This window comes from Oncorhynchus gorbuscha, linkage group LG08, assembly GCF_021184085.1.
Source record: "Oncorhynchus gorbuscha isolate QuinsamMale2020 ecotype Even-year linkage group LG08, OgorEven_v1.0, whole genome shotgun sequence".
Lineage (NCBI taxonomy): Eukaryota > Metazoa > Chordata > Actinopteri > Salmoniformes > Salmonidae > Oncorhynchus > Oncorhynchus gorbuscha.
The window spans coordinates 22,788,563-22,813,524 of record NC_060180.1 but is presented as its reverse complement, the minus strand read 5'-3'; the positions used below and the strand labels follow the sequence as shown (position 1 = coordinate 22,813,524).

Here is a 24,962-nt window from a genome sequence, read left to right as displayed (position 1 = left end):
AGAGAAAAATACAAACTTGAACTTGACGTCATACCGGAAACGATCACTTTAAACACCGGATATGTTTTTTGACAGCATGCTTGCTTTCACTTTCAATGTTTTGATTTGATAATGTCAGTTGATGACAACAAACACGCGACTATTGCACATTGAAACGGAGACATTACCATTTAAGGAAGAAACGACGAGTCACTTTTAGGATATTCTATACGATAATATGCAAGAAATGCTGGAACCACAGCCGTGTAAATGTGAGGGTGAGCGGAATCAAGAAAGCGTCCTACAACAAAGAATAGACACGGTTAGCATTGGCAATAGAGTAAGATGTTTTCTCCTCTGTATTACCTAGCTACTTCAACTAATTGCACATTAGTGTTTGTTTGGTCACATTTGGAGACATTAACTGTGATACTACATTGGCGTACGGAGTGTTCATTCAATGGCTACTGCAGGTGGCCAGCTGCATATCATGGAATCAATCCACCAACTCGGTTTTAGGATGATGAACCATCCACACACTAGCGGTCAGTTAGCTAACTACTGTAGTTACAAAGAGTAACGTTAATACTAAATGCGAAGCCTAGTGATGTTATCTTCAATGTATGCTATTCAAATTCTGAAGCCAACTAGAGAAAGAGAGTCCATTGACTCTCCAGGACATGACACTGCTGTGGCATGAGTAGTTGCTCAATTGGGCTAATTAGCTAGTAAAGTATAGCACCTGCCACACAACAGGTTTCTTTCCACTGCTCAATGTTGCATGCGTCAACTACATCTACTGTGCCGTCGGGAAGCAGATTGCTATTACATACGATGTGGTTATTTGACATGTAAAATACCTATCCAGTCTTTGTAAGATCTGGCATGTGGCAGTAACATCTGAGCAGGTGAACAGAATCAAAAGAGGTGTACCTGCCAGATTACATTGCAGATGCCTGCAAAATCTCACCATGCCTGGACAGGTATGCAAACGCCTTCACAGTTCACTTCTAGCTGGGAAGGAACTCTTGAGCTGTGTTTGAATACTCAATCTAACTGAACTATTTGTGAGTGAATTGAGTATGTAGTATGCTTATTGGTCATAGTATGGATATAGTTATTATGACAAAAGTTCCCGGATGTCGTACTAAATTCGCCAAAATATGAAGTATACGCGCAGAGGACACTATTTCCATATTTTGGGCCCATAACGCAATTCTTCAGGAAATAGGAGTGGCTATATGTCATTTTCAGATTTGAAGAAGATGATGGAAAATATGCAGTTGAAGTACGAGAGCAGATGCAAATTCATTACTTTAACTGATGATGACAAATGTTAAGAAAATGTTGAGCAATGTAATAAAGTAATGACTTTTCAAATAAGTTACGTTACACGTTATGTTGGCTGACAATTTGTTAGCTACACTGTCCTTACGCATGTCCTTATAGCATATAATTACAGCAGTCTCTACCAGTATGTTAGTTCGCCACTTATACATCAAACTTGCCAGTATGTTAACTAGGGGTTATCTAACTAACTACCCAACGTTTATTGACTTGATTATTCCCTCTTAGCTTAGCTAAATGGTATAGTCAGTCGGGTGCGTTCATAAATTTGCTCTGACTATATACTCCGATTTCAGGGCACTCTCATCTGAGTGTACTCGAGCGCAGAATAATGAATTTATGAGCGCTCAACTCCTGTTGAATATGGTCGGTGTCAGTACACATCTGCCAAAGGCACAATTACAATTTTGCCAGCAACACAGTTAGTCACCGACGCTCTGGATAACATAACTTCCTAACCAGCTTTGCTAGGGCGAGTAAAATGGTCAGGGTGGTCACTCTTATTTGTGTCTGGAAGTAGCTAGCAAGCTAGCCAGTGTTAGCTTGGGTGCTTGACTGCAGTTGTATGGTCATAATGCTCAAATTCAACTCTACTTCTCCAGTGTACACCATGAATTTACAAACGGACAATCTAACAACGCTCTGAATTTACAATCGCACTCCACATTGAATTTACCCGAAGTCGTAAAATATCTAACTAGTAAATTGTTATGCTAACTAGCTAGCAAGAGGTCGCATAGCAACAATATTAACTTCCGGTAGACGGGCAAAGAGCTAGTACGCTCAACTGAAAGCATACGGTTAATTTACAGTATACTAAAATGAACTCATAGTAATATAATGAAACAGGCAGGGATCAGGTCTGACACCCTTTTTAGATGTATAATTTTTGGAGATATAATGTTCTGATGATCAGAATATAGTCGTATCAACTAAAATATATGTATACTGAACAAAAATATATACTCCGTGATTTTACTGAGTTACAGTTCATATAAGGAAATCAGTCAATTGAAATAAATAGATTAAGCCCTCATCTATGGATTTCACATGGCGGCGGCGCAGCCATGGGGAGCCCACTGGGGAGCCAGGGCCAGCTAATCAGAATGAGTCTTTCCTCACAAAAGGGCATTATTACAGACAGAAATACTCCTCAGTTTCATCAGCTAACCTGGTGGCTGATCTAAGATGATCTCACAGGTGAAGAACCCGGATGTGGAGATCCTGGGCTGGCATGGTTAGACGTGGTCTGCGGTTGTGAGGCCGGTTGGATACTGCTAAATTCTTTAAAACTATGATGGAAGCAGCTTATGGTAGAGAAATTAACATTCAATTCTCTGGCAACAGCTCTGGTGGACATTCCTGCAAGTCAGAATGCCTTTTGCATGCTCCCTCAAAACTTGAGGCATCTGTGGCGTTGTGTGACAAAACTACACATTTTAGAGTAGCCTTTTATTGTTTTAAGTAGGGTTTCACGTTTTTGGGAATATTCAGAAGTGGAAACTTTCCATGGGAATATATGGGAATTAATGGGAATATATGGGAATTTAAATGTAGATGTTTTTTGCATTGGATACAGTGGGGCAAAAAAGTATTTAGTCAGCCACCAATTGTGCAAGTTCTCCCACTTAAAAAGATGAGAGAGGCCTGTAATTTTCATCATAGGTACACTTCAACTTTCACAGACAAAAAGAGAAGAAAAAAATCCAGAAAATAACATTGTAGGATTTTTAATGAATTTATTTGCAAATTATAGTGGAAAATAAGTATTTGGTCGCCTACAAACAAGCAAGATTTCTGGCTCTCACAGACCTGTAACTTATTTTTTAAGAGGCTCCTCTGTCCTCCACTCGTTACCTGTATTAATGGCACCTGTTTGAACTTGTTATCAGTATAAAAGACACCTGTCCACAACCTCAAACAGTCACACTCCAAACTCCACTATGGCCAAGACCAAAGAGCTGTCAAAGGACACCAGAAACAAAATTGTAGACCTGCACCAGGCTGGGAAGACTGAATCTGCAATAGGTAAGCAGCTTGGTTTGAAGAAATCAACCGTGGGAGCAATTATTAGGAAATGGAAGACATACAAAACCACTGATAATCTCCCTCGATCTGGGGCTCCACGCAAGATCTCACCCCGTGGGGTCAAAAAATGATCACAAGCCTACCATCAGCAAGGGCATTGAATATGAAACGTGGCTGGGTCTTTCAGCATGACAATGATCCCAAACACACGCCCGGGCAACGAAGGAATGGCTTCGTAAGAAGCATTTCAAGGTCCTGGAGTGGCCTAGCCAGTCTCCAGACCTCAACCCCATAGAAAATCTTTGGAGGGAGTTGAAAGTCCGTGTTGCCCAGCAACAGCCCCAAAACATCACTGCTCTAGAGGAGATCTGCATGGAGGAATGGGCCAAAATACCAGCAACAGTGTGTGAAAACCTTGTGAAGACTTACAGAAAACGTTTGACCTCTGTCATTGCCAAAAAAGGGTATATAACAAAGTATTGAGAGAAACTTTTATTATTGACCAAATACTTATTTTCTACCATAATTTGCAAATAAATTCATAAAAAATCCTACAATGTTATTTTCTGGATTTTTTTTCTTCTCTTTTTGTCTGTGATAGTTGAAGTGTACGTACCTATGATGAAAATGACAGGCCTCTCTCATCTTTTTAAGTGGGAGAACTTGCACAATTGGTGGCTGACTAAATAATTTTTTGCCCCACTGTATATTTACCATATCATATGGAGACGGAAACATAAACCTTTTACCTTATCATAAGTAGACATAATTGCAAATGACTAAATCCTTCCAATAAAAAAACAATTCAGTTACGAATTTAACTTTAATTAAATGAGTCGACTCTTCACATAGGATGATTTCAATGAACAACAAAAGAAAGGGAATATTGAATGATCCCCAATGATCCATCACATCTCCCAAAAACTTTTTGAACATACAGTTGAAGTTGGAAGTTTACATACACCTTAGCCAAATACATTTAAACTCAGCTTTTCACAACCTGACATTTAATCCTAGTAAAAATTCCCTATTTTAGGTCAGTTAGGATCACAACTTTATTTTAATAATGTGAAATGTCAGAATAACAGTAGAGAGAATGATTTATTTCAGCTTTTATTTATTTCATCACATTCCCAGTGGATCAGAAGTTTACATACACTCAATTGGTATTTGGTAGAATTGCCTTTAAATTGTTTTACTTGGGTCAAACGTTTCGGGTAGCCTTCCACAAGCTTTCAACAATAAGTTGTGTGAAATTTGGACCCTTCCTCCTGACAGAGCTGGTGTAACTGAGTCAGGTTTGTAGGCCTCCTTGTTTTCACACACTTTTTCAGTTCTGCCCACAAATGTTATATAGGATTGAGGTCAGGGCTTTGTGATGGCCACTCCAATACCTTGACTTTGTTGTCCTTAAGCCATTTTGCCACAACTTTGGAAGTATGCTTGGGGTCATTGTCCATTTGGAAGACCCATTTGCGACCAAGCTTTAACTTCCTGACTGATGTCTTGAGATGTTGTTTCAATATATCCACATAATTGTCATTTCCTCGTGATGCCATCTATTTTGTGAAGTGCACCAGTACCTCCTGCAGCAAAGCACCCCCACAGCATGATGCTTACCACCCCCATGCTTCACGGTTGGGATGGTGTTCTTCGGCTTGCAAGCCTCCCTTTTTTCCTCCAAACAGAACGATGGCCATTATGGCCAAACAGTTCTGTTTTTTTTTCATCAGACCAGAGGACATTTCTCCAAAAATTACGATTTTTGTCCCCATGTGTAGTTGCAAACCGTCGTCTTGACTTTTTAATGGCGGTTTTGGAGCAGTGGCTTCTTCCTTGCTGAGCTGGCTTTCAGGTTAAGGTTATATAGGACCTGTTTTACTGTGGATAACAATACTTTTGTACCTGTTTCCTCCAGCATCTTCACAAGGTCTTTTGCTGTTGTTCTGGGATTGATTTCCACTTTTCGCACCAATGTACGTTCATCTCTAGGAGACAGAACGCGTCTCCTTCCTGAGTGGTATGATGGCTGCGTGGTCCCATGGTGTTTATACTTGCGTACTATTGTTTTGATTTTTCCATGATGTCAAGCAAAGAGGCACTGAGTTAGAACGTAGGCCTTGAAATACATCCATAGGTACACTTGCAATTGACTCAGATTGTCATTTAGCCTGTCAAGCTTCTAGAGCCATGCCATCATTTTATGTAATTTTCCAAGCTGTTTAAAGGCACAGTCAACTTAGTGTATGTAAACTTCTGACCCACTTGAATTGTGATACAGTGAATTATAAGTGAAATAATCTGTCTGTAAACAATTGTTGGAAAAATTACTTGTGCCATGCACAAAGTAGATGTCCTAACCGACTTGCAAAAACTATAGTTTGTTCACAAGACATTTGTGGAGTAGTTGAAACACTTAGGAGTCATTAAAACTTGTTTATGTAAACTTCAGACTTCAACTGTACATCTGTAAAATGATAGTCTAGAAACTAAAGCTTTGGTTTATCTTCCTCTCTAGCTTCCATGTCTTCTCCCTGGACCTCCTCAATGTCCACCTCTTGAACATCAGACTGAGGCCTCATTTTCACTGTCACTTTTCAACCTTGTTGACGGTGGCTCGTTATCAGGCTCAAAAAGCCTCAAATTTGCCCGGATGGCCACCAATTTTTCCACCCTTGTATTGGTCAGCCTGTTGCGTGCTTTGGTGTGTGTGTTCCCAAACAAGGACCAGTTGCGCTCTTGAGGCGGCTAATGTTGGTGGATTTGGAGGATGATTGAGGCAACAGGGGAAAGAGTTTCAGATACACAAAGTCCCTTCCACCAGGTGGCTGATGAGATATGTTGGCATGACTGCCATATTGCATCTCCATCCCAAAGCTCTTGCTTGGAAGTGTACTTCGCCAGACTGCCAAGAACCTTGCCCTCATCCAGGCCAAAGTGGCGAGACATGGTAGTGATGACACCATAGGCCTTCTTGATCTCTGCACCAGACAGGATGCTCTTGCCAGCATACTTGGGGTCCAACATGTATGCTGTGGCGTGTATGGGCATCAGGCAGAAGTCTTCACGCTTTTTGATGTATTTCAGAATTGCAGTTTCCTCTGCTTGGAGCAACAGTGAAGTGGGCAGGGCAGTATGGATTTCTTCTCTGACAGCAGACAGGATGGCATTTTCTCCCTCAATCCGTGCAATGGCTGCTGCAATAGGTTTCAGGAGTTTCGGGCTGCTTACAGGAAGATCCTCTTGATGGGGCTGTCCATATCGGCAGACTGTGATATGGCCATTTCTTGGAGATACTCCTTCCCCTCCAGGAGACTGTCAGACATGATGACAACATGTGTATGACATGTGTGACAGGTCTATGCTGAGCGCAGAACATTCAGAAATCTCTTCCAATACACATTGCCTGTGAGCATCATAGGTGAACCAGTTGCATAAACAGCATGAGCAAGACATTAATCAACATTTATCGGACTATGTTCCTCCATTGAGTAAAAAAAACTTCTGATTCCAGGAGGACAATGAGCTGTTGCTATCGATAAGGTGTCTGATTCATCATTTTCACCTCGAATGGGAGTAGAGCGACCTTTGTCAGGGGTTGCTTGTTGTGAGCGCTGTACACAGCTTTTCCTTCAACATTAGCTGCAGTGAAATGTCTCCACACATCAGATAGTGCCCGCAGAATTTTCCTGTAAAGATAAAAAATAAAAATACAATTCCATGTACAGATATATAGTTCAGCAGTTAGATTAAACAACTCCTTTGTAAGATAAAATTTTTAAAATTAAACATGTATGGAACCAGGTGAATTAACACTCCTCAGTTAGCAGACTCAAGCAAGCTAAAACCCACATGGTAGCAAAAACTAACTAGCAGAAATCGTTAAATTAGAAATTATTTAAACACACTTTGCTGTATGCTACTATTTACTAGTTAACAAAAATCATGTATGCCATATAAAATATATTCACCCCACCCAGTATTGTAATCAAAACTTAGCAGAAAGCATGTCGTCCTTGGCTCAGACAGTGTAGTAGTGTGGGCTCAATAGCATCTCATTAGTGTGCAAGATCTTGAGAATCAGCTGTACATGTGATGGAAGAATGCACTGTGCATGCAGAGGGTTGCAATTCCATTGAATTGGGGATAGTTTAACCAAAATATGACAAGACATAGAATTGCCTTATGTGAATCCCACATAAAATATTCACTATTATAAACAAACTTTTTTTGACAATTTTAAGCAGAATTCCCCAAATTCCAGGGTTTAAATTCCCATGGAAAATTTCTGGGAAAATTCCAGAAATTTACCGAAAAGTTTCCGACCCTTTGCAACCCTAGTCTCCAGAATAAGGTTCACCTGTGTAATGATCATGCTGTTTAATCAGCTTGTTGGTATGCCACATCTGTCAGGTGGAAGGATTATCTTGGCAAAGGAGAAATGCTCACTACCAGAGTTGTAAACCAATTTGTGCACACAATTTGAGAGACATAAGCGTTTGTGCTTTTGGAACATTTCTGGGATATTTTATTTCAGCTCATGAAACACGGGACCAACACTTTACATGTTGTGTTCATCATTTTGTTCAGTGTAATAGGGAAATTCCACAGTAACGGAATTATGCTGTAACTCAGATTTTTCACTTTGAAATGTATGCCAAACGAAACCATTGGTTTCAAAGTTTAATAAACCATGCAACTTTATGCACAAGTGTAACGGATGTGAAACGGCAAGCTAGTTAGCGGTGGTGCGCTCTAAATAGTGTTTCAATCGGTGATGTCACTTGCTCTGAGACCTTGAAGTAGTGGTTCACCTTGCCCTGCAAGGGCCGCGGCATTTGGGGAGCGATGAGTAACGATGCTTCGTGGGTGACTGTTATTGATGTGTGCAGAGGGTCCCTGGATCGCGACAGGGTATGGGCGAGGGGACGGTCTAAAGTTATACTGTTACACAAGGACTACTTTGAACAATTTACACGGAACATTTCACAAAACACATTTACTGGAAGAACTGTACAGCTGCAAAGTTTCTGTTCAGAATTACAGTAAAATCTCCCTCAGTTTTTTATGCGACCACATTTTCCAAAAACGCTGTTAAATATCTGCTCGGAATTAAGACACAATCATAGACCTCTATGTTTCACAAGTTTGGACATGACTGTACTGCACAGTATAGTACAGCACCACACAGCATAGTAGAGTAGGGCTGGGAATTGCCATGGACCTCACGATGCGATATTATCGTGATACTTACAGTTGAAGTCGGAAGTTTACATACACTTAGGTTGGAGTCATTAAAACTCGTTTTTCAACCACTCCACAAATGTCTTGTTAACAAACTATAGTTTTGGCAAGTCGGTTAGGACATCTACTTTGTGTATGACACAAGTCATTTTTCCAACAATTGTTTACAGACACATTATTTCACTTGTAATTCACTGTATCACAATTCCAGTGGGTCAGAAGTTTACATTCCCTAAGTTGACTGTGCCTTTAAACAGCTTGGAAAATTCCAGAATATTATGTCATGACTTTAGAAGCTTCTGATAGGCTAATTGACATCATTTAAGTAAATTGGAGGTGTACCTGTGGATGTATTTCAAGGCCTACCTTCAAACTCAGTGCCTCTTTGCTTGACATCATGGGAAAATCAAAAGAAATCAGCCAAAAATTGTAGACTTCCACAAGTCTGGTTCATCCTTGGGAGCAATTTCCAAACGCCAGACGGTACCACGTTCATCTGTACAAACAATAGTACGCAAGTATAAACACCATGGGACCACACAGCCGTCATACCACTCAGGAAAAAGAAAATAGAACTCTTTGGCCATAATGACCATCGTTCTGTTTGAAGGAAAAAGGGGAGGCTTACAAGCCGGAGGAAACACCATCCCAACCGTGAAGCACGGGGTGGCAGCATCATGTTGTGGGGGTGCTTTGCTACAGGAGGGACTGGTGCACTTCACAAAATAGATGGCACCATGAGGCAGAAAATTATGTGGATATATTGAAGCAACATCACAAGACATCAGTCAGGACATTAAAGCTTAGTTGAAAATGGGTCTTCTAAATAGACAATGACCCCAAGCATACTTCCAAATTTGTTGCAAAATGGCTTAAGGACAACAAAGTCAAGGTATTGGAGTGGCCATCACAAAGCCCTGACCTCAATCTTATAGAAAATTTGTGGACAGAACTGAAGAAGCGTGTGCGAGCAAGGATGCCTACAAACCTGACTCAGTTACACCAACTCTGTCAGGAGGAATGGGCCAAAATTCACCCAACTTATTGTTGGAAGCTTGTGAAAGGCTACCTGAAACATTTGACCCAAGTAAAACAGTTTATGGGCAATGCTACCAAATACTAATTGAGTCTACAGTGGGGCAGGGACTCAAATCCTGCAGTGCCAGACGTGTCCCCCTGCTTAAGCCAGTACATATCCAGGCCCGTCTGAAGTTTGCTAGAGAGCATTTGGATGATCCAGAAGAAGATTGGGAGAATGTCATATGGTTAGATGAAACCAAAATAGAACTTTTTGGTAAAAACTCAACTCGTCGTGTTTGGAAGACAAAGAATGCTGAGATGCATCCAAAGAACACCATACCTACTGTGAAGCATGGGGGTGGAAACATCATGCTTTGGGCTGTTTTTCTGCAAAGGGACCAGGACGACTGATCCGTGTAAAGGAAAGAATGAACGGGGCCATGTATCGTGAGATTTTGAATGAAAACCTCCTTCCATCAGCAAGGGCATTGAAGATGAAACGTGGCTGGGTCTTTCAGCATGACAATGATCCCAAACACACCGCCCGGGCAACAAAGGACTGGCTTCGTAAGAAGCATTTCAAGGTCCTGGAGTGGCCTAGCCAGAATTCAGATCTCAACCCCATCGAAAATCTTTGGAGGGAGTTGAAAGTCCGTGTTGCCCAGCAACAGCCCCAAAACATCACTGCTCTAGAGGAGATCTGCATGGAGGAATGGGCCAAAATACCAGCAGCAGTGTATGAAAACCTTGTGAAGACTTACAGAAAATGTTTGACCTCTGTCATTGCCAACACAGGGTATATAACAAAGTATTGAGATAAACTTTTGTTATTGACCAAATACTTATTTTCCACCATAATTTGCAAATAAATTCATTAAAAATCCTACAATGTGATTTTCTGGATTTTGTTTCTCATTTTGTCTGTTGAAGTGTACCTATGATGAAAATTACAGGCCTCTCTCGTCTTTTAAGTGGGGGAACTTGCACAATTGGTGGCTGACTAAATACTTTTCTGCCCCACTGTATGTAAACTTCTGACCCACTGGGAATGTGATGAAAGAAATAAAAGCTGAAATATATAATTCTCTCTACTAATATTCTGACATTTCACTTTCTTAAAATAAAGTGGTGATTCTAACTGACCTGGCAGGGAATTTCTACTCGGAGTAAATGTCAGGAATTGTGAAAAACTTGTAGTTGGCTAAGGTGTATGTGAACTTCCGACTTCAACTGTAGGTGGCGATAGGTATTGCTATTCTCACGATTCAAGGTTCCAAACATTGCTCACCGTGTGTCTGCTGCAGAGGGACAAGATAGAGCCATGAGAAATAGAAATTAAAATGCTTGAAAACAAATTGGCTCCCTTTTTTAAAAGAAGATGGAGAAAACACTATGAAGAAAAAATACTGGCGTTTTGGTGCAGGTACAGCCATCTAGCACAAAAATGATATTGCGACATTGTCAAGACGATACGTTATATCATAAAAAATAATATCCCAATATGTAACTATTGATTTCCCCCCCCATCACTACAGTAGAGTTCAGTAAACTACAGTGGAGTACATACAGTAAATGCAATACATTATACTGTACTCTACTCTAGTGTGCTCTACTGTACTGTAGTACTGTATTCTACTTTTCTTGACTGTACTTTACTGTTCTCTGCTGTGGTCTACTGTACTGTGTTATCCAAGCTTGTGAAACATAGACGTCTATAATTGGTTCAGATTTGGTCCAGCCAGGGCAGCTAGACCAAATTTCAATTACTTTTCAACATCCATGGACATCCTGTGTTAGTCGGTGCTCAGTAGATGAGGATGCGTGTTACAGTAAATGAAAAGAGGGTAGCTGGTAGGTGTCAGTAAGAGCCGGTAGAGATTACATTAACTTGGAGAAGGAGGGGAGGGAGAGTGAGACGGAGGGGTTGTCCAGACTGTTTTCACAGTCTTGCTTAGACCACCAGATGACGGAAAGAGAGATAAAACAGTTATCAGTATGCCAGTGGAAGGGAGGATAGTAGCAGCTGACCAAACTGGGGTTTGTGAATACTATGTTTTCCCATTGTTGCCAATTTTAAAAGTAGTAATTCCATTACAGATTATTCAGTACTTTCATTACGGATTTGGTAACATAATTATGTGTTTTAATCACTTAAAGCTGCAATATGTCTCTCTTTGGGCAACCCGACCAAATTCATATAGAAATGTGTTATGAAACTATAATTCTTATTGAAAGCAAGTCTAAAAAGTGGTAGACCTGTTCTATATGCATTATTTCTGTATGCTTCACGTGCTTAAGTTTTATTTTTACTTTCGGTTTTGTACAATATTTTTGGTTCTGGAAAATATATTTCACAGCAGTTTAGATGTTACCATTATTTTCCACACTATACTTGCTTGTTTTGTCACAAAGTAAAATTAGGCTAACTATTAGAATTTTGCAACCAGGAAATGGCATAGTTATTTCTGCATAGTGTATCTTTAATAATTCATAATCTTGATATCTATGAAAACACTATATCTAATTGGTAGGTCTACCTTCTTGTTTCTTCTGTGAACTTTCATTATCCACCCTCAAGAGGGAGAGAAATTTGAAATGATCTTATAGATGTGTGGGATTTTGGTAACGGAATTACATGGCACAAGGCATGTTTGTTAAACTTACGGAATGCAACTCATTTCTCAAACTATAGTGTTGATATTAGTTGACAGGGGTCTTTACTTCAACATTGTGTTTCGATGTATTTCTAATACCTCTTAAGACTTTCTGGTAGATGTTTTCTAAAAACCCATCTGTTTGACCAGAAATCAAAGCCTTTGTTTATTCCACATTTTTAGGATGGAAAATTGTGGAAAAATGAATATGCTTTTACTTTAAAAAAAAAAAAGTATGTATAGAGAGAGATATTTTTAGCTTTAATTTGACACCGAATATGACATACTCCTATGAACTTCACATGCTGATAGTCATGGGTCCTTTTACATGGAAATGCCCAGTATCGGCTTCATTCTGTATTTTCCACCTATAGAACTTGTATAAAATAACACTAGATGTTATTTCACTGTTGTCAGAGGGATGCACAAAGAAGACTGTACAGCTCAACTGCTAAAATATTGGGATTCCAGGTTTATTCCAACATGTCAGATTGCCTTGTTTTCTACCTCTGCCTTGTAGAAATGTTTGTTGTGTACACTTTAATAAATGCAAGGACCTGTTAAATCCGGGAACTGGTAAATGATGTAAACTTCATTAATATTCAAATTGAAAATGCATCAACGTAATGTTTTCTGCATCTCTTCAAATATGATGTGGCATATAACAACCCAACTTCCATGGTAAAATAATTGACTAAACACGATTCAATTTGCATATTAATGAGTGAGATGACAGATTATAATATTTGCCCTTTTTTCCCTTTCCCTTCAGGGAGCAACCATAATTTCAGGCATCTTATTTTCCTGGAATAGCTGATGGCTTTGAAAAAACAAATGGATAACTTTAAGAACAATGAAACTTAATTTTAATTGAATGTTCATCAAAGCCTTTCTAGTGACATTTTTGTTTCCATGTGAGAGGAATTCTAAGTATGTATACTGAAGAAAAATATAAACTCAACATGGGGGCGGCAGCGGAAGGTTGCGAGTTCAAACCCCTGAGCTGACAAGGTACAAATCTGTCGTTCTGCCCCTGAACAGGCAGTTAACCCACTGTTCCCAGGCCGTCATTGAAAATAAGAATATGTTCTTAACTGACTTGCCTGGTTAAATAAAGGTAAAAAAATAAATGTAAAGTGTTGGTCCCATGTTTCATGAGCTAAAATAAAAGATCCCAGAAATGCTCCATACGTACACAAAGCTTATTTCTCTCCAAGTTTGTGCACAAAATTGTTTATATCCCTGTTAGTGAGCATTTCTCCATTGCAAAGATTATTCACCCACCTGACAGGTGTGGCATATCAAAAAAAGCTGATTAAACAGCATGTTCATTACACAGGTGCACCTTGTGCTGGGATCAATAACATGCCACTTTAAAATGTGAAGTTTTGTCACACAACACATTGCTGCAGATGTCTCACGTTTTGAGGGAGTGTGCAGTTGGCATTCTGACTGCAGGAATGTCCACCAGAGCTGTTTCCAGATAATTGAGTGTTAATTTCTCTACCATAAGCTACCTCCGTTGTTTTAGAGAATTTGGCAGTGCGTCCAACTGGCCTCACAAGCGCAGACCACTTGTAACCTCTCCAGCCCAGGACCTCCAGATCTGGCTTCTATACCTGAGGGATCATCTGAGACCAGGCACTTGGACAGCTGATGAATCTGAGGAGTATTTCTGTCTGTAATAAAGCCCTTTTGTGGGGAGAAACTCATTCTGATTGGCAGGTCCTGGCTCCCCAGTGGGCGGGCATTTGCCCTCCAAGGCTGTGCCCCTGCCCAGTCATGTGAAATCCATAGATTACGGCCTAATTTATTTATTTCAATTGACTGATTTCCGTATATGAACTGTAACTCAGTAAAATCTTTGAAATTGTTGCATGTTGTGTTTATAGTTATGTTCAGTATATATAATTAACCTCACCAGTTATGTTTTGGCCTAGCTTTTTTGGTAACTTGCTAATGGAAGTGTTCTTTTACCCATAAATGCTGTTATTCATCCTCCTTCTTGCTTCATACGTGTTTGTCACGGTGTTCTGTGAATGCCTGTTACCATTTTCTGTCAAAGGTGACACATTTAAACTTAGAAATAGCTTTAAAATACACAGAGCCTTTGAGGAAATTATAGTTTTTTAAATGTCAAGACAATTTTTCATTTGTAAAAGTCCTATTGAAAAACCAGGTTACCATTTAATTCCTGTAAGAACTACAATTGAATGATCTGAATGCCCTCTTCCACTTCTTTGGGATCTTGACATCAGTTGAAGTCAGAAGTTTACATACACCTTAGCCAAATACATTTAAAATCAGTATTTCACAATTCCTGATATTTAATCCTAGTAAAAAAAAATATTGTTTTAGGTCAGTTAGGTTCACCACTTTATTTTAAGAGTGTGAAATGTAAGAATAATAGTAGAGAGAATTATTTACTTTAGCTTTTATTTCTTTCATCACATTCCCAGTGGGTCAGAAGTTTACATACACTCAATTAGTATTTGGTAGCATTGCCTTTAAATTGTTTAACTTAGGTCAAACGTTTTGGGTAGCCTTCCACAAGCTTCCCACAATAAGCTGGGTGAATTTTGGCCCCTTCCTCCGGACAGAGCTGGTGTAACTGAGTCAGGTTTGTAGGCCTCCTTGCTCGCACACGCTTTTTCAGTTTTGCCCACATATTTTCTATAGGATTTGAGGTCAGGGCTTTGTGATGGCTACTCCAATACCTTGACTTTGTTGTCCTTAAGCCATTTTGCCACAACTTTGGAAGTAAGCTTGAAGTCATTGTCCATATGGAAGAACCATTTGCGAAAAAGCTTTAACTTCCTGACTGATGTCTTGAGATGTTACTTCAATATATCCAAATAATTGTCATTCCTCGTGATGCCATCTATTTTGTGAAGTGCACCAGTCCCTCCTGCAGCAGTCCCTCCCCCTTTTTCCTCCAAACATAATGACCAGAGGACATTTCTCCAAAAAGTACGATCTTTGTCCCAATGTGCAGTTGCAAACCGTAGTCTGTTTTTTAAGGGCGGTTTTGGAGCAGTGGCTTCTTCCTTGCTGTGTAGCCTTTCAGGTTATGTCGATAAAGGACTCGGTTTACTGTGGGTATAGATACTTTTGTACCCATTTCCTCCAGCATCTTCACAAGGTCCTTTGCTGCTGTTCTGGGATTGCTTTGTACTTTTTGCACCAAAGTACGTTCATCTCTAGGAGACAGAATGTGTCTCCTTCCTGACCGGTATGATGGCCATGGTGTTTATACTTGCGTGCTATTGTTTGTATAGATGAACGTGGTACCTTTAGGCATTTGGAAATGGCTCCCAAGGATGAACCAGACTTCTGGAGGTCTACAATCTTTTTCTGGGGTCTTGGCTGATTTCTTTTGATTTCCTGTGATGTCAAGCAAAGAGGCACTGAGTTTGAAGGTAGGCCTTGAAATACATCCACAGGTACACCTCCAATTGACTGAAATTATGTCAATTAGCCTATCAGAAGCTTCTAGAGCCATTACATAGTTTTCTGGAATTTTCCAAGCTGTGTAAAGGCACAGTCAACTTAGTGTATGTAAACTTCTGACCCACTGGAATTGTGATTATAAGTAAATTATAAGTGAAATAATCTCTCTGTAAACAATTGTTGGGAAAAAATATGTGTGTCATTCACAAAGTAGATGTCCTAACCAACTTGCCAAAACTATAGTTAACAAAAAACAAGTTTTAATGACTCCAACCTAAGAGGATGTAAACTTCCGACTCTAGCTGCCATATGGAGAAAAGTGACAAAGCGGCAGTGATCGAGCCATAGATGGGAGGTGTTATAAGTGTACAGCAACCCCTTTGTTGCGTTTTAGCCACTTAAATACTCTGCTTGACGTCACAACCTAGACCACTAAAGAAATATATATATACTGTATACAGTGCCTTCGGAAAGTATTCAGACCCCTTTACTTTTTCCATATTTTGTAATGTTGCAGCCTTCTTCTAAAATTGATTTTAAAATAATAATAATTACAATCTACACACAATACCCCATAATGACAAAGCAAAAACAGGTTTTTAGAAATAAAAACAGAAATATCACTTTTACATAAGTATTCAGACCCTTTACTCAGTACTTTTTTGAATCACCTTTGGCAGCAATTATAGCCTGGAGTCTTATTGGGTATGAAACTACAAGCTTGCCACACCTGTATTTGGGGAGTTTCTCCCATTCTTCTCTTCAGATCCTCTCAAGCTCTGTCAGGTTGGATGGGGAGCGTTGCTGCACAGCTATTTTCTGGTCTCTCCCGAGATGTACGATCGGGTTCAAGTCCGGGCTCTGGCTGGGCCACTCAAGGACATTCAGAGACTTGTCCCGAAGCCACTCCTGCATTGTTTTGGCTGTGTCCTTAGGGCCGTTGTCCTGTTGGAAGGTGAACCTTCGCCCCAGTCTGAGGTCTTGAGCGCTCTGGAGCAGGTTTTCATCAAGGATCTCTCTGTACTTAGCTCGGTTCATCTTTGCCTCAATCCTGACTAGTCTCCCAGTCCCTGCTGCTGAAAAACAACCCCACAGCCATGCTTCACCGTAGGGATGGTGCCAGATTTCCTCCACATGTGACATTTGGCATTCAGGCCAGAGATAAATCTTGGTTTCATCAGACCAGAGAATTGTGTTTCTTATGGTCTGAGAGTCTTTAGGTGCCTTTTGGCAAACTCCAAGAGGGCTGTCATGTGCCTTTTACTGAGGAGTGGCTTCCGTCTGGCCACTACCTTAACGTCCTGATTGGTGGAGTGCTGCAGAGATGGTTGTCCTTCTGGAAGGTTCTCCAATCTCCACAGAGGAACTCTAGAGCTTTGTCAGAGTGACCATCAGGTTCTTGGTCACCTCCCTGGCCAAGGCCCTTCTCCCATGATTGCTCAGTCTGGCCGAGCAACCAGCTCAAGAGAGAGTCTTGGTGGTTCCAAACTTCTTTCATTTAAGAATAATGGAGGAGACTGTGTTCTTGGTACCCTTCCCCAGATCTGTGCTTCGACACAATCATGTCTCGGAGCTCTATGGACAATTCATTCAACCTCATTGCTTGGTTTTTGCCCTGACATGCACTGTCAACTGTGGGACCTTATATAGACAGGTGTGTGCCTTTCCAAATCATGTCCAATCAATTGAATTTTCTAGAGGCGAAAGAAACGCACACCTATTTAGGCAAAGGTGCTGGCTAGCGGAATAGAACACTTGGAAAATTAAAGGAGAGCCGCACACTCTAGGGGCTCAGATGCAATAATTGAATAACCTAATATCCAACGTTTCAACAGACAAACTGTCTTCATCAGGGTATAATGATCAATAATCAATTGAATTTACCACAGGTGGACTCCAAGTTGTAGAATCATCTCAAGGATGATCAATGGAAACAGGATGCATCTGAGGTCAATTTCGAGTCTCATAGCAAAACGGTCTGAATACTTATCTAAATAAGGTATTTCTGTTTTTTATTTTTAATACATTTGCAAACTTAATAAATACCAGTTTTCACTTTGTCATTATGGGGTACTGTTTGTAGATTGCTGAGGATGTTCTTTTTTTTCATTTAAGCCATTTTAGAATAAGGTTGTAACGTAACAAAATGTGGAAAAAGTCAAGGGGTCTGAATACTTTCCAAGTCTCTTCTGATTGAGTCAAAACCATTCACTCATCAGTCACCTGCTTTTCTCTTTCCTTCACAGACCATGAAGATGGAGACAGATGTATTTAACCCTTCCCACACTGCAGAGCTCCAGTTCCTCAGGTCACGGGTTCGGGAACTGGAGAAAGAGAAGGCCGAAATGGCGGCTGAAAACCAATGGCTACAAAACATGCTAGTAAAGGGTGAGGATGAGTAAGGTCAATACAGTTTTATAATTCACCTGCTCTAAATTGATCACTTTCCCTCATGCGTGATCCTTCTTAACTTTGTGGTGTCATCCCTCAGAGATCCCTGACCTGCTTTCTACCATGTGGCAGAACTTGGGCCAAGCCAACCAGCCCCTCCACCCTGCAGTGTCCCCAGCAATAGTGAGGGGCGAGAGCTACACATACACACACCACTCTGTGTCAGGACAATCTGGCCGACGGTTCAGTCCCCCACTTCATCATCAGCCCATGACTCAGGACGACGTGAATGGAAGCATGTCAAACTTTGGACCCGAGATGGCCATCAGTGAGCACAGTGTGGACAGAGACTTAGAGCTGAGTGACATCTCAGAGGACGACAACCCTCACAGCTCTCTGTTTGGCTCAGCAGCCGACCTACCCGGGATGAGGACATGCTCAGAGACAGACTGTGTTAGTGGGACGGGCCATGTAAGGAAACTTGCTGTTCATTCCAGATAAAGACAGATTGTTAACTTATAGCGGCCATTAACATTTATTTTATTTTACTAGGCAAGTCAGTTAAGAACAAATTCTTATTTTCAATGATGGCCTAGGAACAGTGGGTTAACTGCCTGTTCAGGGGCAGAATGACAGATTTGTACCTTGTCAGCTCAGGGGCTTGAACTTGCAACCTTTCGGTTACTAGTCCAATGCTCTAACCACTAGGCTACCCTGCCGCCCACATATCGAGACCATTGGACTATATGGTTCTATCTGAAATGTTTGTCTAAAATGAGTTAGTCACATAATTGATCTTTAGATAGTTCTACATATGTCTGAGAAGTTAGTAAAAATGTGAAATATGAAAAACTAGAAACCCATTTGAACTTGGCGCTGTAAGGATCTATCTGCAATCCAATCACAAGCCTGAACAAATACAGACGGACCAATCGAAACACGTCTTTGCCTTCTCCCTCTAAGTATTGTTGAGTGAAGACCATAATATTTCTGAGGATAGTAATACATTTCTTATGTATTTGATGTGTCTGACTATCTTGATAAAATAGTGTTATTTTATCATTAATGTATTCAAATAGCTACGGTTTTCTTAAAATCTGAACATGTCTTTACATCAGAAGTGTCTTTATATAGCCTTATTGAACCCAGACTGACATTTAAAGAGCCAGAAGGTTCTATATGCAGTTGCACCCCCCTCTCAGGATTTTGATACTCTGCACTTTAAGTACCTTTTAATGGTTTATGAAAGAATAATTCACTACAAAACAGTTCTGAGATCTGGGATCTGAAAACTTTGGTACTCAATATCTATGCTTTGCGCAGATAGAACCAAATAGTCCGAAGGACACGATATCGATCCTCCAAAGGTTATGGAGGTCTAAAAGGGTTTTGATTCTGATCACATTCGCACTGTCTCCCAATTGGCTGTGCAGGTAAACCAGGTGGAGGTATACCCATGTTCCGGCGTCTTCTGTGAAATGCGGTCTTGGCATGCAGCAAATCAGACGCAGTCTCCCACGGCGATGGCGCGCACTCTGTTGCTGGGCGTGTTCGACATGGACACCCTGCTGAACAGCAACCTGCGAGGGGGGCGGAGCCGCAGACCAACCTTCCCCAACCACCGCACCGCCCTGGACCCACACAAGCTCAACGCCATCTACAGTAAATGATAACCTGATCCTCAGCCTTACAAACAACCTTTACCAACTTTCATTGTATTTTTCTCCAATTTCACTTGGTCATTCATTGGTGAGTGGAAGCACTCACCTTCTCAATCATTAGAAAGATACGGTGGGGTCTGAAATGATTGACACCTGTCATAAAGATGAGCAGTAATGACTGTATGAAATAAATAATTCAAATAGCGATATTGTATGCTCCAAAAATTGGGATATTATATTACTTTAAACTCATACAATCGCTCAGAAAGGTAGGGATCAAAATGATTGACACCACTAAAGATTATTCTAAGTAAAGTAGTCCAAAGGTTTGTAATCACAATTTTGTAGTCATTGCGTATTAGTAATATGGGACAAAAATAACAAACTTGTTGGATGCATTTGTAGTTCGTTTTGACTGTTTCAGATTATTTTGTGCCCAACAGAATTGAATGCTAAATAATTTATTGTCATTTTGGAGTCACTTTTATGATAAATAAGAATAGAATATATTTCTAAACAATTCAACATTAATGTGGATGCTACCATGTTGATTATAGATAATTTACAGAGGGTCAAAGATCATACCCCCAAGACATGCTAACCTCTCACCATTACCAATAACAAGGGAGATTAGCATTTTATATCATACCTTCAAGACATGCTAACCTCTCACCATTACCAATAACAGGGGAGATTAGCATTTTATATCATACCTTCAAGACATGCTAACCTCTCACCATTACCAATAACAGGGGAGGTTAGCATTTTATATCATACCCCCAAGACATGCTAACCTCTCACCATTACCAATAACAGGGGAGATTAGCATTTTATATCATACCTTCAAGACATGCTAACCTCTCACCATTACCAATAACAGGGGAGGTTAGCATTTTATATCATACCCCCAAGACATGCTAACCTCTCACCATTACCAATAACAGGGGAGATTAGCATTTTATATCATACCTTCAAGACATGCTAACCTCTCACCATTACCAATAACAGGGGAGGTTAGCATTTTATATCATACCTTAAAGACATGCTAACCTCTCACCATTACCAATAACAGGGGAGATTAGCATTTTATATCATACCTTCAAGACATGCTAACCTCTCACCATTACCAATAACAGGGGAGGTTAGCATTTTATATCATACCTTAAAGACATGCTAACCTCTCACCATTACCAATAACAGGGGAGGTTAGCATTTTATATCATACCTTCAAGACATGCTAACTTCTCACCGTTACCAATAACAGGGGGGAGGTTAGCATGTCTTGGAGGCATGATCTTTGACCCATAAGGGGCACATGCCCCCTCAGTATATCATTATCATTTGTTGTTGTTGTTTCTCTGTACTACTTCTTGCCACCTAACCATTTTATGAAGTTGGCTTTAGCCAGATAGGTTCCCAATCTCCCAACCTCATAATATATATTTAGGGGTGTCAATTATTTTGACCCCTGCCTTTTTGAGCAACACAATTATTACTTGGACCAATGAAAGCCGGTCCAAGGCAGCCGTTTTTATCTAAATATGAAATCATTTCTAGGTAACAATGAAGTACCCGTGATTGTTTTAAATTAAAATGGTTAAAAAATATTTAAAAAGCTTCTTAGCAAAGAGAGATTTCTCAATCAAGAATTTTGCTAAGACTGTCTTGGGGTGGTCTGAATGGGAAGGGTAAACTGTAAACTAGCTGTTATTTGCAGAGAGGTTTGGAACTCTCTTTCTTATTCATCTATCAACTCATTTACTGCCTGGTGAGGCTAAAACCCCATCTGACAACAACAGGCTGATAATTCAGGCTTTTCAAACTGCTCTTACACTAAAATGGAATTATCATCATTTTCACAATGTCACAGTATTATATCAACCTCATAGTATGGAAAGAACACTTCCATTAACAAGTTACCAAAAAAAGATAGGCCAAAACATAACTGGTGAGGGTAATTATATATACTGAACAAAACTATAAACACAACATGCAACAATTTCAAGGTTACAATTTATATAAGGAAATCAGTGTATTGAAATAACTTCATTAGGCCCACCCACTTGGGATTAGTTCTTACCCACAAATGGGCTTTATTACAGACAGAAATAGTCCTCAGCACCCCCCAACCCCCTTCAGACGATCCCGCAGGGAAGAAGCTGGATGTGGAGAGTCCTGGGCTGGCGTGGTTACACGTGGTCTGTGGTTGTGAGGCCAGTTGGATGTACTGCCAAATTCTCTAAAACGACATTGGAGGCAGCTTATGGTAGAGAAATTAACATTCCATTTTCTGGCAACAGCTCTGGGGAACGTTCCTGCAGTCAGAATGCCAATTAAGCTTTTTGTGTGTATGGAACATTTCTGTGATTTTTTTAAATTTCAGCTCATGAAACATGGGTCCAACACTTTACATGTTGCGTTTATATTTTTGTTCGGAGTATATAAAACACAGGAAATTCACGTTTTGGACTGTACAAACAAAGTATTTTTCTCTGAGCATTACTATAAAATAATATAGTTCCCCAATTTTTTTTTGCATACAATATAGCTCAGTATTTTAATGAATTATTTTATACCGTCATTATTGCTCACCTTTTTCAAGGGTGTCAATAACTCTGGACCCCACGGTATCTCACTGATACAGTTGAAGTAGCATCCCAAAACTGAATCATTTACACATGCATTATTAGGTTGCGCTTGAGTGCTGTGCCACCGTAATTCAATAAAAAAAAGTGAAACATGATTTAGAGAAGATGAGGATTGAGAGGGTGTGTGTGGCGGAGGCGGCCGGGCCCATTTCCGATCCAGTAAGCCCCCTTCATTCATCATCATTTTGTTTTTAATGGCCTGACAGCTCTGGCAGGGCTGAAAAACGGCTGTGTTCCTTACTGTCACTCCTGCGCCGTCCACCCTCCTCCAACTGTTGTTGTGCTGTCGCTCTCTCCCTCCGCAGATGCCACTCTAGCCCGCTTCCCATTGGCCAGGAAGGGACAAATTGGCACCGGCATCAACTCCAAGCTGTCTGAGATCCGGTTCCGATCCAGGAGAGCCAACCGGGACCCCAGTTATCTATGAAGGACTGTTCCTGCCCACACACCCTGTTGTATCAAATCAACATTTTAGTTCTAGTATTTTATCACATTAACCGTTCAACTGTATCAGTATATGATTACATGCGCGTGCAGAATGTCTTGCCTATGAATGGTAAAAGGACTCATAAGATGGACTAATGCTAGAGGAAGGATTCAAAGCCAGTGGAACAACGTACATAAGAACCGGCTTTGATGGTTAAATTCCCACTCTGTCGCCGACCAATTATTCGTAAACCACACATGTGAACGGTCCCCGGGGTAGTCTCTCTGACTGACCGAGATGCATAGATCCAGGACAGCTGATCCATGTGTGACCAACCAGTGGAGGACGGGAGGCTTCAGTCATGTCTTACCAGACAGACGCCTCTCTGTCGTTGACCTCTACCCACTTAGACAAAGGAGGCAAGAGGGGATTGGAGGGAGGCCAAACTATATTTCTCCATTGATTTCTCTGATCCTAGGCATTAAGCTCACTCCTAAAGCTCCATTACCAGCCCCAGGTCCCCTCTGCACCCTCTCCTTCCAATCCTCTCCTTCCGCCTGAGAGGAGAATCAATTTGTGGCCCCCACCCACCCAGCCTTCCCCAGAGGTGTCACAGCTCCCCATGCCTAATGGACCCACAGGTACTCTGAGCCTCCAGCAGGATGACAGAAGAAATTCATTCATCTTAAAGGACCTAAACAGTGTGTCATTCTCCCCAAGTTCACCATGTCCACAGAGCCCACATGAAGAGAACATGACTGGGGATTTGGCCTGATGCATATATGAAGTATTGGATTAGATGTAACCGTTGGTAATGAGGAACGGTCAAGTTGTTGTTTTATATCCGGTCATGTCTGATGTTCAAGATATTGAATGTTTGATGCGAATGCATTAAAAGATTGCTGTTTTTCATTGCCCTTCATGTTGTCTCTCTCTAGTCATCGGAACGATTTGAGAAATTACGCATTAACCAATTGCTTATCAGCTACTTAGTTTTCGGCAAATGAGAAAGAGAGAGGAGAAGATGATAGGCAATGAATCACTAGCCCATTGGTAAATTGAAATATCCATTACAGTAGTCCACCTACTGGGCATACCACTTCATTTGAACGTGAAGAAATGGGTATTATTTGGTTGATACGTTGATCAACGAGATTAAAACCTATTTTCAACCATTCAAAACGACTATGCATTCAACCATCTTAAAGCACAACCAAATTCGAATGGAAAATCAATGTCTATTTTTTGGTTTAGTTGTCACCTAAATGTGTTATCGCTACGCTTTCAACCATTTAAAAGCACAACAAAGTTCAAATGGAAATGCAGTGTCATATTTTGTTTATTTATACAACAACTTAATGTGTTATCACTGTGCTTCATTGAATAGCACAACCAAATGACACGGATTGCAATTGAGATTATTGACGTACACGGTGTGCAGAATGCAGTGGCTATACAGTAACGCTATACATGACTCAGGGTCTCCGCTTCACAGCGGTCTTGACAGACAATCTCTCTGAACTTGAGCACCGCGCAGAAGTTGCCCTTATCCCTAGCGCTAATTTGGCTACTTTTGCACATTTGTTTGTTGTCTGAATGAGGGAAATGCTGTAAATTACGAGGACTTGTTGTACACTGAGTATACAAAACAGGAACACCTGCTCTTTCCATGACATACCCTAATCAGGTGAGTCCAGGTGGAAATATGATCCCTTATTGACATCACCTGTTAAATCCACTACAGTGTAGATGAAGGGGAGGAGACGGGTTAAAGAAGGATTTGTAATGCTTGAGACAATTGAGACATGGATTGTGTATGTGTGCTATTCAGAGGTGTGAATGGGAAAGACAAAAGATTTAAGTGCCTTTGAACGGGTTATGGTAGTAGGTGCCAGGCGCATCGGTTTGAGTGTGTCAAGAACTGCAACACTGCTGGGTTTTTCACTCTCAACAGTTTCCCGTGTGTATCGAGAATGGTCCACCATCCAAAGGACATCCAGCCAACTTGACACAACTGTGGAGTCAACATGGGCCAGCGTCCTTGTGGAATGCTTTCGACACCTTGTAGAGTCCATGCCCCAATGAATTGAGGATGTTCTGAGGGCAAAAGGGG

General features: G+C 40.7%; 1 protein-coding gene across 3 annotated transcripts; it reads left to right on the top strand.

Annotated features, from left to right (window-relative positions):
* The first annotated feature begins 64 nt into the window (after window positions 1-64).
* Window positions 65-24,562, top strand: LOC124041361. 3 transcript variants are annotated; one of them, XM_046358868.1, is made up of 5 exons: window positions 65-257; window positions 17,969-18,110; window positions 18,214-18,584; window positions 19,547-19,775; window positions 22,728-24,562. In XM_046358868.1, the coding sequence occupies exons 2-5, from the start codon at window positions 17,972-17,974 to the stop codon at window positions 22,847-22,849; spliced, it is 861 nt and encodes a 286-aa protein (XP_046214824.1). In that variant the 5' UTR covers window positions 65-257; window positions 17,969-17,971; the 3' UTR covers window positions 22,850-24,562. The 3 variants fall into 3 exon arrangements, with proteins under 3 accessions (XP_046214824.1, XP_046214823.1, XP_046214822.1); XM_046358867.1 differs by having other exon boundaries at window positions 65-301; XM_046358866.1 differs by having other exon boundaries at window positions 65-319.
* The last annotated feature ends 400 nt before the right edge of the window (window positions 24,563-24,962 follow it).